General features: G+C 45.0%; 1 protein-coding gene across 1 annotated transcript in view; it reads right to left on the minus strand.

The window, feature by feature from the left end:
- The window catches only part of LOC120993818 (multidrug and toxin extrusion protein 2-like), a 190,250-nt gene that overhangs the window by 145,347 nt on the left and 27,193 nt on the right, over positions 1-17,710 (minus strand). The window contains exon 4 of the mRNA XM_040422285.1: positions 15,601-15,749. Coding sequence (XP_040278219.1) covers positions 15,601-15,749 — 149 coding nt within the window. The remainder of the gene's footprint in view (positions 1-15,600; positions 15,750-17,710) is intronic.

The following is a 17,710-nucleotide window of genomic DNA, read 5'->3' on the forward strand; positions in this document are numbered from 1 at the left end:
ATATCCTGAGTGTTACGTATCTGTCCTGTGTCACTGTCCTCCTTCTGGTCCCCTAGGGGCGTGTACACCAGATGGGGACCTGCATAAATACGGGCGGGTAGCCCTCAATAAAGTGTTCATGTTCTTCTTGATCCCTCAAAACGTAGCCTTGTCTCGTTATTGGAGGGAATTGCTGTGTCACGCTGGGGATTGCTATGCTCTGCATATTCCCTGGAGCTTTAATCTCTTTCTTCTTGTCCCTGATACCCTCTCCTGGAGGAGAGATCTTTCCCACACGGTCCTGAATGCTGGAGGTTCATTCAGGGTGGAAGGAAGACGGCGCGGCTCCAGTTAAGCTACGGCGGTTGTGGAGTCTGCGGTGGTTGTGGTGTCCAGTGCGGTGCTTGTGGTCCTCGGCGCAAGCTAGGAAGCGTCCATTAACGGAAGGAGATCCGTTACAATTACTAATCCAATTCTCACCGCTACTCCCAATAGCAAAGCTGTCTGTTTCATTTCTCTATGTCCACCATTCTAATTGCCCCATCTCAATGCATTTTAATAAGGGGGGCCTCATTTTCTATGTCCAGTATATGAGTGTATGTTTATCCAACTGGCCTTCAGGAAAACGCAAATAGTTCAATTTCATGATTGAGTCCAGCAGGTGCCAGCGTGTTTAAATTATAAATCCATTTTGTTTCATTTTTTGACATTAATTTAATGAAGTCCCCTCCTCTAGAGTCAGGTATGATTTGTTACAATGCTCCAAATTTTGACCCTTAAAACCTCCCCCTGTGTTTTTCTTTGTAATGACGTGAGAGTGGATGGCCATCACATTTTTTATTTATATTTCTGATATGTTCTCCTATTCTAATCAATAATGTCCTTTTTGTTCTCCCCACATAGAGTTTTAGGCAAGGGCATTTTATGAAATAAATAACGCCTTTAGTATGGCATGTAAGATAATGCTCTATTCTATGGGAATTGTGTACGGTCTCTATTGTTTTTAATGGCTCAGTCTGTTTTGCAAGATGACATGCTTTGCATACCTTACAGGGGAAGAAACCGGGTCTAACATTCCTGCCTTTTTGAGATTTTGGTTCTCTAATTCTATTTTTGATGATAGAGGGGTAAATTAGATTACCCAAATTTTGCGCCTTTTTGAATATAAAAGTTGGAAAATGGGATAATTTGTCCCCTATAATTTTATCCTGCTTGAGGATTTCCCAATGTCGCTTCACGATTTCTTTTAGAATAAATTCACCCTGCTTATTTTGGGTGATAATGGGGACTTTCCACTCCATCTCCTCTTCCATATTTTTATGTTCTGACAGTTTTTTATTGGATTTATTCAGTAATGTTTTCCTATCTATTATTTTTACTTCCTCTTTGATTTTTTCCAATGCAGTTTTTTATTACAACCTTTCTCCTCAAATTTGTGTTGTAAAACTTCCGCCTCTTTTCCAAACTGTTCTATTACAGTACAGTTTCTTCTTAATCTTATAAATTGACTACGAGGGATATTGGTTAGCTATACCGGTAAATGGCAGCTGTCTAGTGATATAAAGCTGTTACTATCAGTTGGTTTGGAGTCTGGATTTGGTTATTTTCAATGTTAATTGTTAGATCTAAAAAATTTACCTTTTCTGTGCTAAAGGTTGGAGTGAATTGTAAATAAAATTCATTTTTATTTATTTATATTAAAAATTGAGGAAGTGTCCTCACCGCCGCTCTATATCAAAACAATATCATCAATAAATCTATGCCAGAGGACCAGATTCGCACGGAGCTCGCCGTTAGGCTAGATGGTAAGCTCCTCCCATATATAGATTTGCGAAGCTCGGCACGAATCTGGTCCCCATAGCGGTACCCCACGTCTGTAGGTAAAATATCTCCTCAAATTAAAAAAAATTATGGTTTAAAATAAACAATATGCATTCACCAATGAAATCAATTTGTTTCATTGGAAATTCCCGTCCTTTCTGTAGGAAGTACTCGGCCGCTTCTTTACCTTTGTTATTTTCAATCACCATATACAGGGACGTCACATTCAATTCCAGGGTCCCTAAAATATAACCTGGTTTCCATTCTATTGTTTCTAATGTTTGTAAAATATGTTGTGTCCTTCAAATAGGCTGGTAATCTTTTTACATATTTCTGTAGGATGACATCAACATATGTAGACAAATTTGACGTAAGACCGCCGATCCCTGAGGAAGGAACTCGATAGTTCCAAAACGCGTCGTTGTTTTGGTCCAAGCAGGTATCCGTACCCAGTGTGACGTCACACAGAAGATTCCCTTCATTGGATTACTACTCGCGCACGAGAGTCACCGGCCGGGACCACACACGCTGGGAGTGGAAGCTGAAGACTCACGTACTCCATAGCAAAACAGCGCCATCATTTACACTTAAGAGGAAAATCAGCCGACAACAGAAACAGGCAAGCGATCCATCTCTGTGTTATGAACACTCGTAATTTTGCATACCACTATTAAGGTTATCATCACTACAAACGGCTCCTAAGTCCGGGGGACCGTATACCAATAATAGCCTCACCTTTATGCACTGCATTTTCAGCACGGGTCGAACCTTTCAATAAACATAAATTTGATTATCCTCTGTTGTACCTTTCCCACCAGTCTTATTTATACATAGAAACACTGATTGGTTCAAATAAATTTAAAGGTAGAAAAGTGTTTTTTTGTGTGTGGTTTTTTTCATGAATCCAGATTCACCATTAGTAACTACGGTAGGTACTTTGCCTACCCCTTGTGTCTTGTCCTTGGACCTATTTTATGACTGCAGATGTTAAGGTGACACAAAATCCTTGGAACTGACAGATGTTCTCCACAACTGCATATAATCAATACAGAAAATATATAAATGGGATATTATATAAATGTGTTCTCCCGCTCTGTAAGGCTTTCTGGCTATCCCCCCTCACAAACCTCACCGATGTTCCTCTCCGCTGGGTTTCTGCTCTTTCAGTCCACCGCTGTGGTTCTGGAGCTCTGATCCCCACTTGAAAACTTCCAGTGTAGACAAGTGTCACACATGCTGCTGCAGCCAATGACTTGCCACAGCTGTAATGTATCCCCCAAGTGGCACATGACATGTGACTTCTGTTCACTCCAGACAATGGCAAGCAAGGCCAGGAGCTTCTGGACTTCAGCAGTGGGTCAAAGGATCTGGAACCCAGCTGCGGCAAGCAGGTCAGTATGCTTTCATCTACAGGTTCAGCCAGAAAGGGTAGAAAAGCTGGACAGCCTCTTTAACCACCTCAGCTCCCCTAGCTTAAACACCCTTAATGACCAGGCCACTTTTTACACTTCTGCACTACACTACTTTCACAGTTTATTGCTCGGTCATGCAACTTACCACCCAAATGAATTTTACCTCCTTTTCTTCTCACTAATAGAGCTTTCATTTGGTGGTATTTCATTGCTGCTGACATTTTTACTTTTTTTGTTATTAATCCAAATTTAAGAAATTTTTGCCAAAAAATGACATTTTTCACTTTCAGTTGTAATTTTTTTTTTTTTAAAACGACATCCATATATAAAATTTTCTCTAAATTTATTGTTCTACATGTCTTTGATAAAAAAAATGTTTGGGTAAAAAAAAAAATGTATGGATATGTAGAGAGAATCTCTAAATCGCACATCCTCATACCTATGCTTCTGATATACAACTGTTTTCAATTATCAGCATTTCTTATGATAAAACATGGCTATACAGCGATGCTATCAATCATTTGCTGTGCACTATATAGAGGCAATTAGTATACAGTTTGATCAAAGTGCATAGGCCCACTTACCGCGACAAGGATGCCTCTTGTTTAAGTGGGAACCTACTCTAACCATGGCGCAGAGCCGTGCGGCGACCGACACGCCTCCACACCGCTCCAGCAGGCAATGGGATCCAGCAGCCGCACAGCGGCCCCACTATACAGTGAGGCCACATGGGCCCCGGGTCCCATCACTCCACCAGCACGGCACAGAAGCAGAGACGGCCGCCGTCCAGCGCCGCATGTGAACTGGTGCAAATGGCTCACCTGTTCACAGCCTCTCAGGAACTCCAACTGAGATGTGGTAGGAATATATAAACCCTTTGCAGACTTCTGCTAATTAAAAAGCACCTGAGCCACATGGGGAGGAGTGCTGATTCAGGGGAGGGGGGAAAAGAAGTTTATAGCATAAATTGTATGGATATGTAGAGAGAATCTCTAAATCGCACATCCTCATACCTATGCTTCTGATATACAACTGTTTTCAATTATCAGCATTTCTTATGATAAAACATGGCTATACAGCGATGCTATCAATCATTTGCTGTGCACTATATAGAGGCAATTAGTATACAGTTTGATCAAAGTGCATAGGCCCACTTACCGCGACAAGGATGCCTCTTGTTTAAGTGGGAACCTACTCTAACCATGGCGCAGAGCCGTGCGGCGACCGACACGCCTCCACACCGCTCCAGCAGGCAATGGGATCCAGCAGCCGCACAGCGGCCCCACTATACAGTGAGGCCACATGGGCCCCGGGTCCCATCACTCCACCAGCACGGCACAGAAGCAGAGACGGCCGCCGTCCAGGTTCCCACTTAAACAAGAGGCATCCTTGTCGCGGTAAGTGGGCCTATGCGCTTTGATCAAACTGTATACCAATTGCCTCTATATAGTGCACAGCAAATGATTGATAGCATCGCTGTATAGCCATGTTTTATCATAAGAAATGCTGATAATTGAAAACAGTTGTATATCAGAAGCATAGGTATGAGGATGTGCGATTTAGAGATTCTCTCTACATATCCATACAATTTATGCTATAAACTTCTTTTCCCCCCTCCCCTGAATCAGCACTCCTCCCCATGTGGCTCAGGTGCTTTTTAATTAGCAGAAGTCTGCAAAGGGTTTATATATTCCTACCACATCTCAGTTGGAGTTCCTGAGAGGCTGTGAACAGGTGAGCCATTTGCACCAGTTCACATGCGGCGCTGGACGGCGGCCGTCTCTGCTTCTGTGCCGTGCTGGTGGAGTGATGGGACCCGGGGCCCATGTGGCCTCACTGTACAGTGGGGCCGCTGTGCGGCTGCTGGATCCCATTGCCTGCTGGAGCGGTGTGGAGGCGTGTCGGTCGCCGCACGGCTCTGCGCCATGGTTAGAGTAGGTTCCCACTTAAACAAGAGGCATCCTTGTCGCGGTAAGTGGGCCTATGCGCTTTGATCAAACTGTATACCAATTGCCTCTATATAGTGCACAGCAAATGATTGATAGCATCGCTGTATAGCCATGTTTTATCATAAGAAATGCTGATAATTGAAAACAGTTGTATATCAGAAGCATAGGTATGAGGATGTGCGATTTAGAGATTCTCTCTACATATCCATACAATTTATGCTATAAACTTCTTTTCCCCCCTCCCCTGAATCAGCACTCCTCCCCATGTGGCTCAGGTGCTTTTTAATTAGCAGAAGTCTGCAAAGGGTTTATATATTCCTACCACATCTCAGTTGGAGTTCCTGAGAGGCTGTGAACAGGTGAGCCATTTGCACCAGTTCACATGCGGCGCTGGACGGCGGCCGTCTCTGCTTCTGTGCCGTGCTGGTGGAGTGATGGGACCCGGGGCCCATGTGGCCTCACTGTACAGTGGGGCCGCTGTGCGGCTGCTGGATCCCATTGCCTGCTGGAGCGGTGTGGAGGCGTGTCGGTCGCCGCACGGCTCTGCGCCATGGTTAGAGTAGGTTCCCACTTAAACAAGAGGCATCCTTGTCGCGGTAAGTGGGCCTATGCGCTTTGATCAAACTGTATACCAATTGCCTCTATATAGTGCACAGCAAATGATTGATAGCATCGCTGTATAGCCATGTTTTATCATAAGAAATGCTGATAATTGAAAACAGTTGTATATCAGAAGCATAGGTATGAGGATGTGCGATTTAGAGATTCTCTCTACATATCCATACAATTTATGCTATAAACTTCTTTTCCCCCCTCCCCTGAATCAGCACTCCTCCCCATGTGGCTCAGGTGCTTTTTAATTAGCAGAAGTCTGCAAAGGGTTTATATATTCCTACCACATCTCAGTTGGAGTTCCTGAGAGGCTGTGAACAGGTGAGCCATTTGCACCAGTTCACATGCGGCGCTGGACGGCGGCCGTCTCTGCTTCTGTGCCGTGCTGGTGGAGTGATGGGACCCGGGGCCCATGTGGCCTCACTGTACAGTGGGGCCGCTGTGCGGCTGCTGGATCCCATTGCCTGCTGGAGCGGTGTGGAGGCGTGTCGGTCGCCGCACGGCTCTGCGCCATGGTTAGAGTAGGTTCCCACTTAAACAAGAGGCATCCTTGTCGCGGTAAGTGGGCCTATGCGCTTTGATCAAACTGTATACCAATTGCCTCTATATAGTGCACAGCAAATGATTGATAGCATCGCTGTATAGCCATGTTTTATCATAAGAAATGCTGATAATTGAAAACAGTTGTATATCAGAAGCATAGGTATGAGGATGTGCGATTTAGAGATTCTCTCTACATATCCATACAATTTATGCTATAAACTTCTTTTCCCCCCTCCCCTGAATCAGCACTCCTCCCCATGTGGCTCAGGTGCTTTTTAATTAGCAGAAGTCTGCAAAGGGTTTATATATTCCTACCACATCTCAGTTGGAGTTCCTGAGAGGCTGTGAACAGGTGAGCCATTTGCACCAGTTCACATGCGGCGCTGGACGGCGGCCGTCTCTGCTTCTGTGCCGTGCTGGTGGAGTGATGGGACCCGGGGCCCATGTGGCCTCACTGTACAGTGGGGCCGCTGTGCGGCTGCTGGATCCCATTGCCTGCTGGAGCGGTGTGGAGGCGTGTCGGTCGCCGCACGGCTCTGCGCCATGGTTAGAGTAGGTTCCCACTTAAACAAGAGGCATCCTTGTCGCGGTAAGTGGGCCTATGCGCTTTGATCAAACTGTATACCAATTGCCTCTATATAGTGCACAGCAAATGATTGATAGCATCGCTGTATAGCCATGTTTTATCATAAGAAATGCTGATAATTGAAAACAGTTGTATATCAGAAGCATAGGTATGAGGATGTGCGATTTAGAGATTCTCTCTACATATCCATACAATTTATGCTATAAACTTCTTTTCCCCCCTCCCCTGAATCAGCACTCCTCCCCATGTGGCTCAGGTGCTTTTTAATTAGCAGAAGTCTGCAAAGGGTTTATATATTCCTACCACATCTCAGTTGGAGTTCCTGAGAGGCTGTGAACAGGTGAGCCATTTGCACCAGTTCACATGCGGCGCTGGACGGCGGCCGTCTCTGCTTCTGTGCCGTGCTGGTGGAGTGATGGGACCCGGGGCCCATGTGGCCTCACTGTACAGTGGGGCCGCTGTGCGGCTGCTGGATCCCATTGCCTGCTGGAGCGGTGTGGAGGCGTGTCGGTCGCCGCACGGCTCTGCGCCATGGTTAGAGTAGGTTCCCACTTAAACAAGAGGCATCCTTGTCGCGGTAAGTGGGCCTATGCGCTTTGATCAAACTGTATACCAATTGCCTCTATATAGTGCACAGCAAATGATTGATAGCATCGCTGTATAGCCATGTTTTATCATAAGAAATGCTGATAATTGAAAACAGTTGTATATCAGAAGCATAGGTATGAGGATGTGCGATTTAGAGATTCTCTCTACATATCCATACAATTTATGCTATAAACTTCTTTTCCCCCCTCCCCTGAATCAGCACTCCTCCCCATGTGGCTCAGGTGCTTTTTAATTAGCAGAAGTCTGCAAAGGGTTTATATATTCCTACCACATCTCAGTTGGAGTTCCTGAGAGGCTGTGAACAGGTGAGCCATTTGCACCAGTTCACATGCGGCGCTGGACGGCGGCCGTCTCTGCTTCTGTGCCGTGCTGGTGGAGTGATGGGACCCGGGGCCCATGTGGCCTCACTGTACAGTGGGGCCGCTGTGCGGCTGCTGGATCCCATTGCCTGCTGGAGCGGTGTGGAGGCGTGTCGGTCGCCGCACGGCTCTGCGCCATGGTTAGAGTAGGTTCCCACTTAAACAAGAGGCATCCTTGTCGCGGTAAGTGGGCCTATGCGCTTTGATCAAACTGTATACCAATTGCCTCTATATAGTGCACAGCAAATGATTGATAGCATCGCTGTATAGCCATGTTTTATCATAAGAAATGCTGATAATTGAAAACAGTTGTATATCAGAAGCATAGGTATGAGGATGTGCGATTTAGAGATTCTCTCTACATATCCATACAATTTATGCTATAAACTTCTTTTCCCCCCTCCCCTGAATCAGCACTCCTCCCCATGTGGCTCAGGTGCTTTTTAATTAGCAGAAGTCTGCAAAGGGTTTATATATTCCTACCACATCTCAGTTGGAGTTCCTGAGAGGCTGTGAACAGGTGAGCCATTTGCACCAGTTCACATGCGGCGCTGGACGGCGGCCGTCTCTGCTTCTGTGCCGTGCTGGTGGAGTGATGGGACCCGGGGCCCATGTGGCCTCACTGTACAGTGGGGCCGCTGTGCGGCTGCTGGATCCCATTGCCTGCTGGAGCGGTGTGGAGGCGTGTCGGTCGCCGCACGGCTCTGCGCCATGGTTAGAGTAGGTTCCCACTTAAACAAGAGGCATCCTTGTCGCGGTAAGTGGGCCTATGCGCTTTGATCAAACTGTATACCAATTGCCTCTATATAGTGCACAGCAAATGATTGATAGCATCGCTGTATAGCCATGTTTTATCATAAGAAATGCTGATAATTGAAAACAGTTGTATATCAGAAGCATAGGTATGAGGATGTGCGATTTAGAGATTCTCTCTACATATCCATACAATTTATGCTATAAACTTCTTTTCCCCCCTCCCCTGAATCAGCACTCCTCCCCATGTGGCTCAGGTGCTTTTTAATTAGCAGAAGTCTGCAAAGGGTTTATATATTCCTACCACATCTCAGTTGGAGTTCCTGAGAGGCTGTGAACAGGTGAGCCATTTGCACCAGTTCACATGCGGCGCTGGACGGCGGCCGTCTCTGCTTCTGTGCCGTGCTGGTGGAGTGATGGGACCCGGGGCCCATGTGGCCTCACTGTACAGTGGGGCCGCTGTGCGGCTGCTGGATCCCATTGCCTGCTGGAGCGGTGTGGAGGCGTGTCGGTCGCCGCACGGCTCTGCGCCATGGTTAGAGTAGGTTCCCACTTAAACAAGAGGCATCCTTGTCGCGGTAAGTGGGCCTATGCGCTTTGATCAAACTGTATACCAATTGCCTCTATATAGTGCACAGCAAATGATTGATAGCATCGCTGTATAGCCATGTTTTATCATAAGAAATGCTGATAATTGAAAACAGTTGTATATCAGAAGCATAGGTATGAGGATGTGCGATTTAGAGATTCTCTCTACATATCCATACAATTTATGCTATAAACTTCTTTTCCCCCCTCCCCTGAATCAGCACTCCTCCCCATGTGGCTCAGGTGCTTTTTAATTAGCAGAAGTCTGCAAAGGGTTTATATATTCCTACCACATCTCAGTTGGAGTTCCTGAGAGGCTGTGAACAGGTGAGCCATTTGCACCAGTTCACATGCGGCGCTGGACGGCGGCCGTCTCTGCTTCTGTGCCGTGCTGGTGGAGTGATGGGACCCGGGGCCCATGTGGCCTCACTGTACAGTGGGGCCGCTGTGCGGCTGCTGGATCCCATTGCCTGCTGGAGCGGTGTGGAGGCGTGTCGGTCGCCGCACGGCTCTGCGCCATGGTTAGAGTAGGTTCCCACTTAAACAAGAGGCATCCTTGTCGCGGTAAGTGGGCCTATGCGCTTTGATCAAACTGTATACCAATTGCCTCTATATAGTGCACAGCAAATGATTGATAGCATCGCTGTATAGCCATGTTTTATCATAAGAAATGCTGATAATTGAAAACAGTTGTATATCAGAAGCATAGGTATGAGGATGTGCGATTTAGAGATTCTCTCTACATATCCATACAATTTATGCTATAAACTTCTTTTCCCCCCTCCCCTGAATCAGCACTCCTCCCCATGTGGCTCAGGTGCTTTTTAATTAGCAGAAGTCTGCAAAGGGTTTATATATTCCTACCACATCTCAGTTGGAGTTCCTGAGAGGCTGTGAACAGGTGAGCCATTTGCACCAGTTCACATGCGGCGCTGGACGGCGGCCGTCTCTGCTTCTGTGCCGTGCTGGTGGAGTGATGGGACCCGGGGCCCATGTGGCCTCACTGTACAGTGGGGCCGCTGTGCGGCTGCTGGATCCCATTGCCTGCTGGAGCGGTGTGGAGGCGTGTCGGTCGCCGCACGGCTCTGCGCCATGGTTAGAGTAGGTTCCCACTTAAACAAGAGGCATCCTTGTCGCGGTAAGTGGGCCTATGCGCTTTGATCAAACTGTATACCAATTGCCTCTATATAGTGCACAGCAAATGATTGATAGCATCGCTGTATAGCCATGTTTTATCATAAGAAATGCTGATAATTGAAAACAGTTGTATATCAGAAGCATAGGTATGAGGATGTGCGATTTAGAGATTCTCTCTACATATCCATACAATTTATGCTATAAACTTCTTTTCCCCCCTCCCCTGAATCAGCACTCCTCCCCATGTGGCTCAGGTGCTTTTTAATTAGCAGAAGTCTGCAAAGGGTTTATATATTCCTACCACATCTCAGTTGGAGTTCCTGAGAGGCTGTGAACAGGTGAGCCATTTGCACCAGTTCACATGCGGCGCTGGACGGCGGCCGTCTCTGCTTCTGTGCCGTGCTGGTGGAGTGATGGGACCCGGGGCCCATGTGGCCTCACTGTACAGTGGGGCCGCTGTGCGGCTGCTGGATCCCATTGCCTGCTGGAGCGGTGTGGAGGCGTGTCGGTCGCCGCACGGCTCTGCGCCATGGTTAGAGTAGGTTCCCACTTAAACAAGAGGCATCCTTGTCGCGGTAAGTGGGCCTATGCGCTTTGATCAAACTGTATACCAATTGCCTCTATATAGTGCACAGCAAATGATTGATAGCATCGCTGTATAGCCATGTTTTATCATAAGAAATGCTGATAATTGAAAACAGTTGTATATCAGAAGCATAGGTATGAGGATGTGCGATTTAGAGATTCTCTCTACATATCCATAAAAAAAAAAATGGTTTGGGTAAAAGTTATAGCGTTTACAAACTATGGTACAAAAATGTGAATTTCCGCTTTTTGAAGCAGCTCTGACTTTCTGAGCACCTGTCATGTTTCCTGAGGTTCTACAATGGCCAGACAGTACAAACACCCCACAAATGACCCCATTTGGGAAAGTAGACACCCTAAGGTATTCGCTGATGGGCATAGTGAGTTCATAGAACTTTTTATTTTTTGTCACAAGTTAGCGGAAAATGATGATTTTTTTTTTCTTACAAAGTCTCATATTCCACTAACTTGTGACAAAAAATAAAAACTTCCATGAACTCACTATGCCCATCATGAAATACCTTGGGGTGTCTTCTTTCCAAAATGGGGTCACTTGTGGGGTAGTTATACTGCCCTGGCATTCTAGGGGCCCTAATGTGTGGTAAGTAGTTTGAAATCAAAATGTGTAAAAAATGACCTGTGAAATCCTAAAGGATGCCCTTTGGAATGTGGGCCCCTTTGCCCACCTAGGCTTCAAAAAAATGTCACACATCTGGTATCGCCATACTCAGGAGAAGTTGGGCAATGTGTTTTGGGGTGTCATTTTACATATACCCAGGCTGGGTGAGAGAAATATCTCGGTCAAATGCCAACTTTGTATATAAAAATGGGAAAAGTTGTCTTTTGCCGAGATATTTATCTCACCCAGCATGGGTATATGTAAAATGACACCCCAAAACACATTGCCCAACTTCTCCTGAGTACGGCAATACCAGATGTGTGACACTTTTTTGCAGCCTAGATGCGCAAAGGGGCCCAAATTCCTTTTATGAGGGCATTTTTAGACATTTGGAGCCCAGACTTCTTCTCACGCTTTAGGGCCCCTAAAATGCCAGGGAAGTATAAATACCCCACATGTGACCCCATTTTGGAAAGAAGACACCCCAAGGTATTCCATGAGGGGCATGGAGAGTTCATAGAATTTTTTTTTTTTGGCACAAGTTAGCGGAAATTTTTTGTTTTTTCTCACAAAGTCTCCCTTTCCGCTAACTTGGGACAAAAATTTCAATCTTTCATGGACTCAATATGCCCCTCAGAGAATACCTTAGGGTGTCTACTTTCCGAAATGGGGTCACATGTGGGGTATTTATACTGCCCTGGCATTTTAGGGGCCCTAAAGCGTGAGAAGAAGTCTGGAATCTAAATGTCTAAAAAATTTTACGCATTTGGAATCCGTGAGGGGTATGGTGAGTTCATGTGAAGTTTTATTTTTTGACACAAGTTAGTGGAATATGAGACTTTGTAAGAAAAAAAAACAATTTCCGCTAACTTGGGCCAAAAAAATGTCTGAATGGAGCCTTACAGGGGGGTGATCAATGACAGGGGGGTGATCAGGGAGTGTATATGGGGTTATCACCCCCCTGTCATTGATCACCCCCCTGTAAGGCTCCATTCAGATGTCCGTATGTGTTTTGCGGATCCGCGGTGTCCGTGTTTTGCGGATCCACAAAACACATACGGACGTCTGAATGGAGCCTTACAGGGGGGTGATCAATGACAGGAGGGTGATCAATGACAGGGGGGTGATCAGGGAGTCTATATGGGGTGATCACCCCCCTGTCATTGATCACCCCCCTGTAAGGCTCCATTCAGATGTCCGTATGTGTTTTGCGGATCCGATCCATGTATCCGTGGATCCGTAAAAAAACATACGGACGTCTGAATGGAGCCTTACATGGGGGTGAACAATGACAGGGGGATGATCAATGACAGGGGGGTGATCAGGGAGTCTATATGGGGTGATCACCCCCCTGTAAGGCTCCAGTCAGACGTCAGTATGTGTTTTGCGGATCCGATCCATGTATCCGTGGATCCGTAAAAAACATACGGACGTCTGAATGGAGCCTTACAGGGGGGGTGATCAATGACAGGGGGGGCATCAGGGAGTCTATATGGGGTGATCACCCCCGTCATTGATCACCCCCCTGTAAGGCTCCATTCAGACGTCCGTATGTGTTTTGCGGATCCGATCCATGTATCCGTGGATCCGTAAAAAACATACGGATGTCTGAATGGAGCCTTACAGGGGGGTGATAAATGACAGGGGGGTGATCAGGGAGTCTATATGGGGTGATCACCCCCCTGTAAGGCTCCAGTCAGACATCTGTATGTGTTTTGCGGATCCGATCCATGTATCCGTGTATCCGTAAAAAAACATACGGACATCTGAATGGAGCCTTACAGGGGGGTGATCAATGACAGGGGGGTGATCAATGACAGGGGGGTGATCAGGGAGTCTATATGGGGTGATCACCCCAGTCATTGATCACCCCCCTGTAAGGCTCCATTCAGACGTCCGTATGTGTTTTGCGGATCAGATCCATGTATCCGTGGATCCGTAAAAAACATACGGACGTCTGAATGGAGCCTTACAAGGGGGTGATCAATGACAGGGGGGTGATCAGGGAGTCTATATGGGGTGATCAGGGGTGAATAAGGGGTTAATAAGTGACAGGGGGGGGGTGTAGTGTAGTGGTGTTTGGTGCTACTTATTACTGAGCTGCCTGTGTCCTCTGGTGGTCGATCCAAGCAAAAGGGACCACCAGAGGACCAGGTAGCAGGTATATTAGACGCTGTTATCAAAACAACATCTAATATACCTGTTAGGGGTTAAAAAAATCGCATCTCCAGCCTGCCAGCGAACGATCGCCGCTGGCAGGCTGGAGATCGACTCGCTTACCTTCCGATCCGATCCTTCAGATCCGATTTCACAGGAAATTTCGCGTCTCGCGAGAGGACGCGTATATGCGTCCAGGAGGAATGAATCGACAGCCTCCAGGGCGCGTCCCTGCGTTCGGTGGTCCGGAGGCGGTTAACCGCTTACCAACAGCCCAACATAAATATACATCGGGGGTCAGGTATTTAAAGCAGACACCCGGGGCTAGTGTATGTGAATGATGATAAAGTTGATCGCACACATTTAACCCCTCAGATGCCTTGGTGCAAAGGCACCCCCTAGCAGGGATCGGGAATCTGGATGGTGTGTATGACAGGTGTGTACGGTCCTTCTGGATGATCCAAGGCTGTCACAGCTATGTTCCTATGAGGACCCTGCTTGCGGCAGGGCTCCTTAGGAACATAGTGGAATTGTCATAGACTCCAACGCTAATGCATTGGAGTCTATAAGAGAAGCAATCTAATGATTGCTAGTTCACATAACCTGTAAAATAAAATAAAAAAGGGTTTTAAAAATATTTATTTTAAAAAAAAATTCACCCCCCTTTTCCCAAGATTAAAATAAAAATACATAACCAATTTAAAAAATAAACAGGCATTGCCACATCTAAAATGCACATACTATTAAAATATAAAATTATTTATCCCATACTGTGAATATTATAATGGAAAAAACCATCAAAACCCTAATTCGCTTTTTTTTTCAATTCACCTCCCCAAAAAGATTGAATAAAAAGTGATCAAAAAGTCGTACACACTCCAAAATTATATCAATAAAAAATACATACACCAGTTTCATAAATAACCCCAATAATCCATAAAACTGTGGTGGAATTGTTTTTTTTTATAATTCCACCCCATTTGACATTTTTGCCCACTTTCCACTACATTGTATGCAACTATGAATTGTGCCATTAGATAGTACAAAAAAAAAAGCCCTCATACATCTATGCGAATTGAAAAATAAAAAAATGTTATGGCTCTGGGAAAGCTAGGAGTAAAAAACTAAAACATAGCAAATGGCCTGTTCCTGAAGGGGTTAAGGCTGCCTTAATATGTTAGATGACTGTTGGCGAACCTATGGCACAGGTGCCAGAGGCGCCACTCAAAGCCCTCTCTGTGGGCACCCGCGCCCTGGAAAAAGTCTATGGTGTACCGATATGCCTTAGACTTTTCCTGCTATTCATCAGTGCAGGGTGCACTATGAACAGCACAGGCAGTGCACTGAATGTAGGAAGGGTATTATAGCTAGATGATAAAGTACATGGAAGACATATTATATTGGACTGTAGTATTCAGGGTAAATTGCAGTGTTGGCACTTTGCCAAAAATAAGTGGGTTTTGGGTGGCAGTTTGGGCACTCTGTCTCTGAAAGGTTCACCATCACTGTGTTAGATACATGTCAGCTCAGCATGATCAGTGGAGGATCTAACGTGATGACAAATGTATGGAGAAACAAGGATCGGACATGTTGGATTTCAACATTACACATCCTTTGTTCTGTCGCAAGATAAGCCATAGTCAGGGGTGTCTGTCAAGTCAAATGTGTATGAGTATGCTAGTAGGAAAGTCAAAATATGTGGATTGAACTGACGTGAGATGAAGTGAGGCACTGCTGTCCCAATTGAATAACTCATTGGAAATAAGCCTCCAACCAGTATTGCTGATAGAACTTCCACTGCAGGAGTTGCTCCACAGCAGAGGTAGTAGTATTAAATTAATAATGTGCTTGCCTTGGCTTCAACAGAAACTCATATAGGATTATTATTTACCTGGCTATATCCGGACGCTGTTTACAGAGGAGCAGTATTTTCTCTGTGTTAATGAAAATAGCCGAACAAGGAAAACAACAGAGCATTGAGATGAGAATTCCTCTCTGCAGTATTGTCCCCACACGTTTCAGATTTTTACTACCATATGTCTGGAGAAAATGAAGAAAAAAGAGTTTATTTCATAGCTATGTAATAAACATGTAAAATATCTCATCTTATCTCTCATTCTATCATACAAAACAATGGTTTTCCATTTTTACCATCCTTTTTTGGGCTTATAGAAACATAGAATGTGTCGGCAGATAAGAACCATTTGGCCAATCTAGTCTGCCCAATATACTGAATACTATGAATAGCCCTTGGCCCTATCTTATATGAAGGATGGCCTTATGCCTAGCCCATGCATGCTTAAACTCCTTCACTGTATTTGCAGCTACCACTTCTGCAGGAAGGCTATTCCATGCATCCACTACTCTCTCAGTAAAGTAATACTTCCTGATATTACTTTTAAACCTTTGCCCCTCTAATTTAAAACTATGTCCTCTTGTAGCAGTTTTTCTTCTATTAAATATTCTCTCCTCTTTTACCTTGTTGATTCCCTTTATGTATTTAAAAGTTTCTATCATATCCCCTCTGTCTCGTCTTTCTTCCAAGCTATACATGTTAAGGTCCTTTAATCTTTCCTGGTAAGTTTTATCCTGCAATCCATGTACCAGTTTAGTAGCTCTTCTCTGAACTCTCTCCAAAGTATCAATATCCTTCTGGAGATATGGTCTCCAGTACTGCGCACAATACTCCAAATGAGGTCTCACTAGTGCTCTGTAGAGCGGCATGAGCACCTCCTTCTTTCTACTGGTAATTCCTCTCCCTATACACCCAAGCATTCTGCTAGCATTTCCTGCTGCTCTATGACATTGTCTGCCTACCTTTAAGTCTTCTGAAATAATGACCCCTAAATCCCTTTCCTCAGATACTGAGGTTAGGACTGTATCACTGATTTTATATTCTGCTCTTGGGTTTTTACGCCCCAGGATAATTATCTTGCACTTATCAACATTAAATTTTAGTTGGCAGATTTTTGACCATTCCTCTAGTTTTCCTAAATCCTTTTCCATTTGGTGTATCCCTCCAGGAACATCAACCCTGTTACAAATCTTTGTGTCATCAGCAAAAAGACACACCTTACCATCGAGGCCTTCTGCAATTTCGCTGATAAAGATATTAAACAATATGGGTCCCAGAACAGATCCCTGAGGTACCCCACTGGTAACAAGACCTTGGTCTGAATATACTCCATTGACTACAACCCTCTGTTGCCTGTCCCTCAGCCACTGCCTAATCCATTCAACAATATGGGAGTCCAAGCCCAAAGACTGCAATTTATTGATAAGCCTTCTATGTGGGACAGTATCAAAAGCCTTACTAAAGTCTAGATAAGCGATGTCTACTGCACCTCCTCCATCTATTATTTTAGTCACCCAATCAAAAAAATCAATAAGATTAGTTTGACATGATCTCCCTGAAGTAAACCCATGCTGTTTTCATCTTTCAATCCATGGGATTTTAGATGTTCCACAATCCTCTCCTTAAGTATGGTTTCCATTAATTTCCCCACTATTGATGTCAGGCTTACTGGCCTATAGTTGCACGATTCCTCCCTACTACCTTTCTTGTGAATGGGCACAACATTTGCTGATTTCCAATCTTCTGGGACGACTCCTGTTGCCAGTGATTGGTTAAATAAAGGTGTTAATGGTTTTGCTAGTTCACCGCTGAGCTCTTTTAATAGTTTTGGGTGTATCCCATCAGGCCCCTGTGACTTATTTGTATTAATTTTAGACAGCTGACTTAGAACCTCTTCCTCTGTAAAGACACATGCATCAAAAGATTCATTAGTCTTTTTTCCTAACTTAGGTCCTTTTCCTTCATTTTCCTTTGCAAAAACTGAACAGAAGTATTCATTGAGGCAGTCAGCTAGTTCTTTATCTTCTTCCATTTACCTTCCTTCTTTTGTTTTTAATTTGGTAATTCCTTGTTTTAGTTTCCTTTTTTCATTTATGTATCTGAAGAATGCCTTATCGCCTTTTTCCCTGTCTGAGCTAATTTCTCT

The sequence above is a fragment of the Bufo bufo genome, chromosome 3 (genome assembly GCF_905171765.1).
Source record: "Bufo bufo chromosome 3, aBufBuf1.1, whole genome shotgun sequence".
Classification (NCBI taxonomy): Eukaryota; Metazoa; Chordata; class Amphibia; order Anura; family Bufonidae; genus Bufo; species Bufo bufo.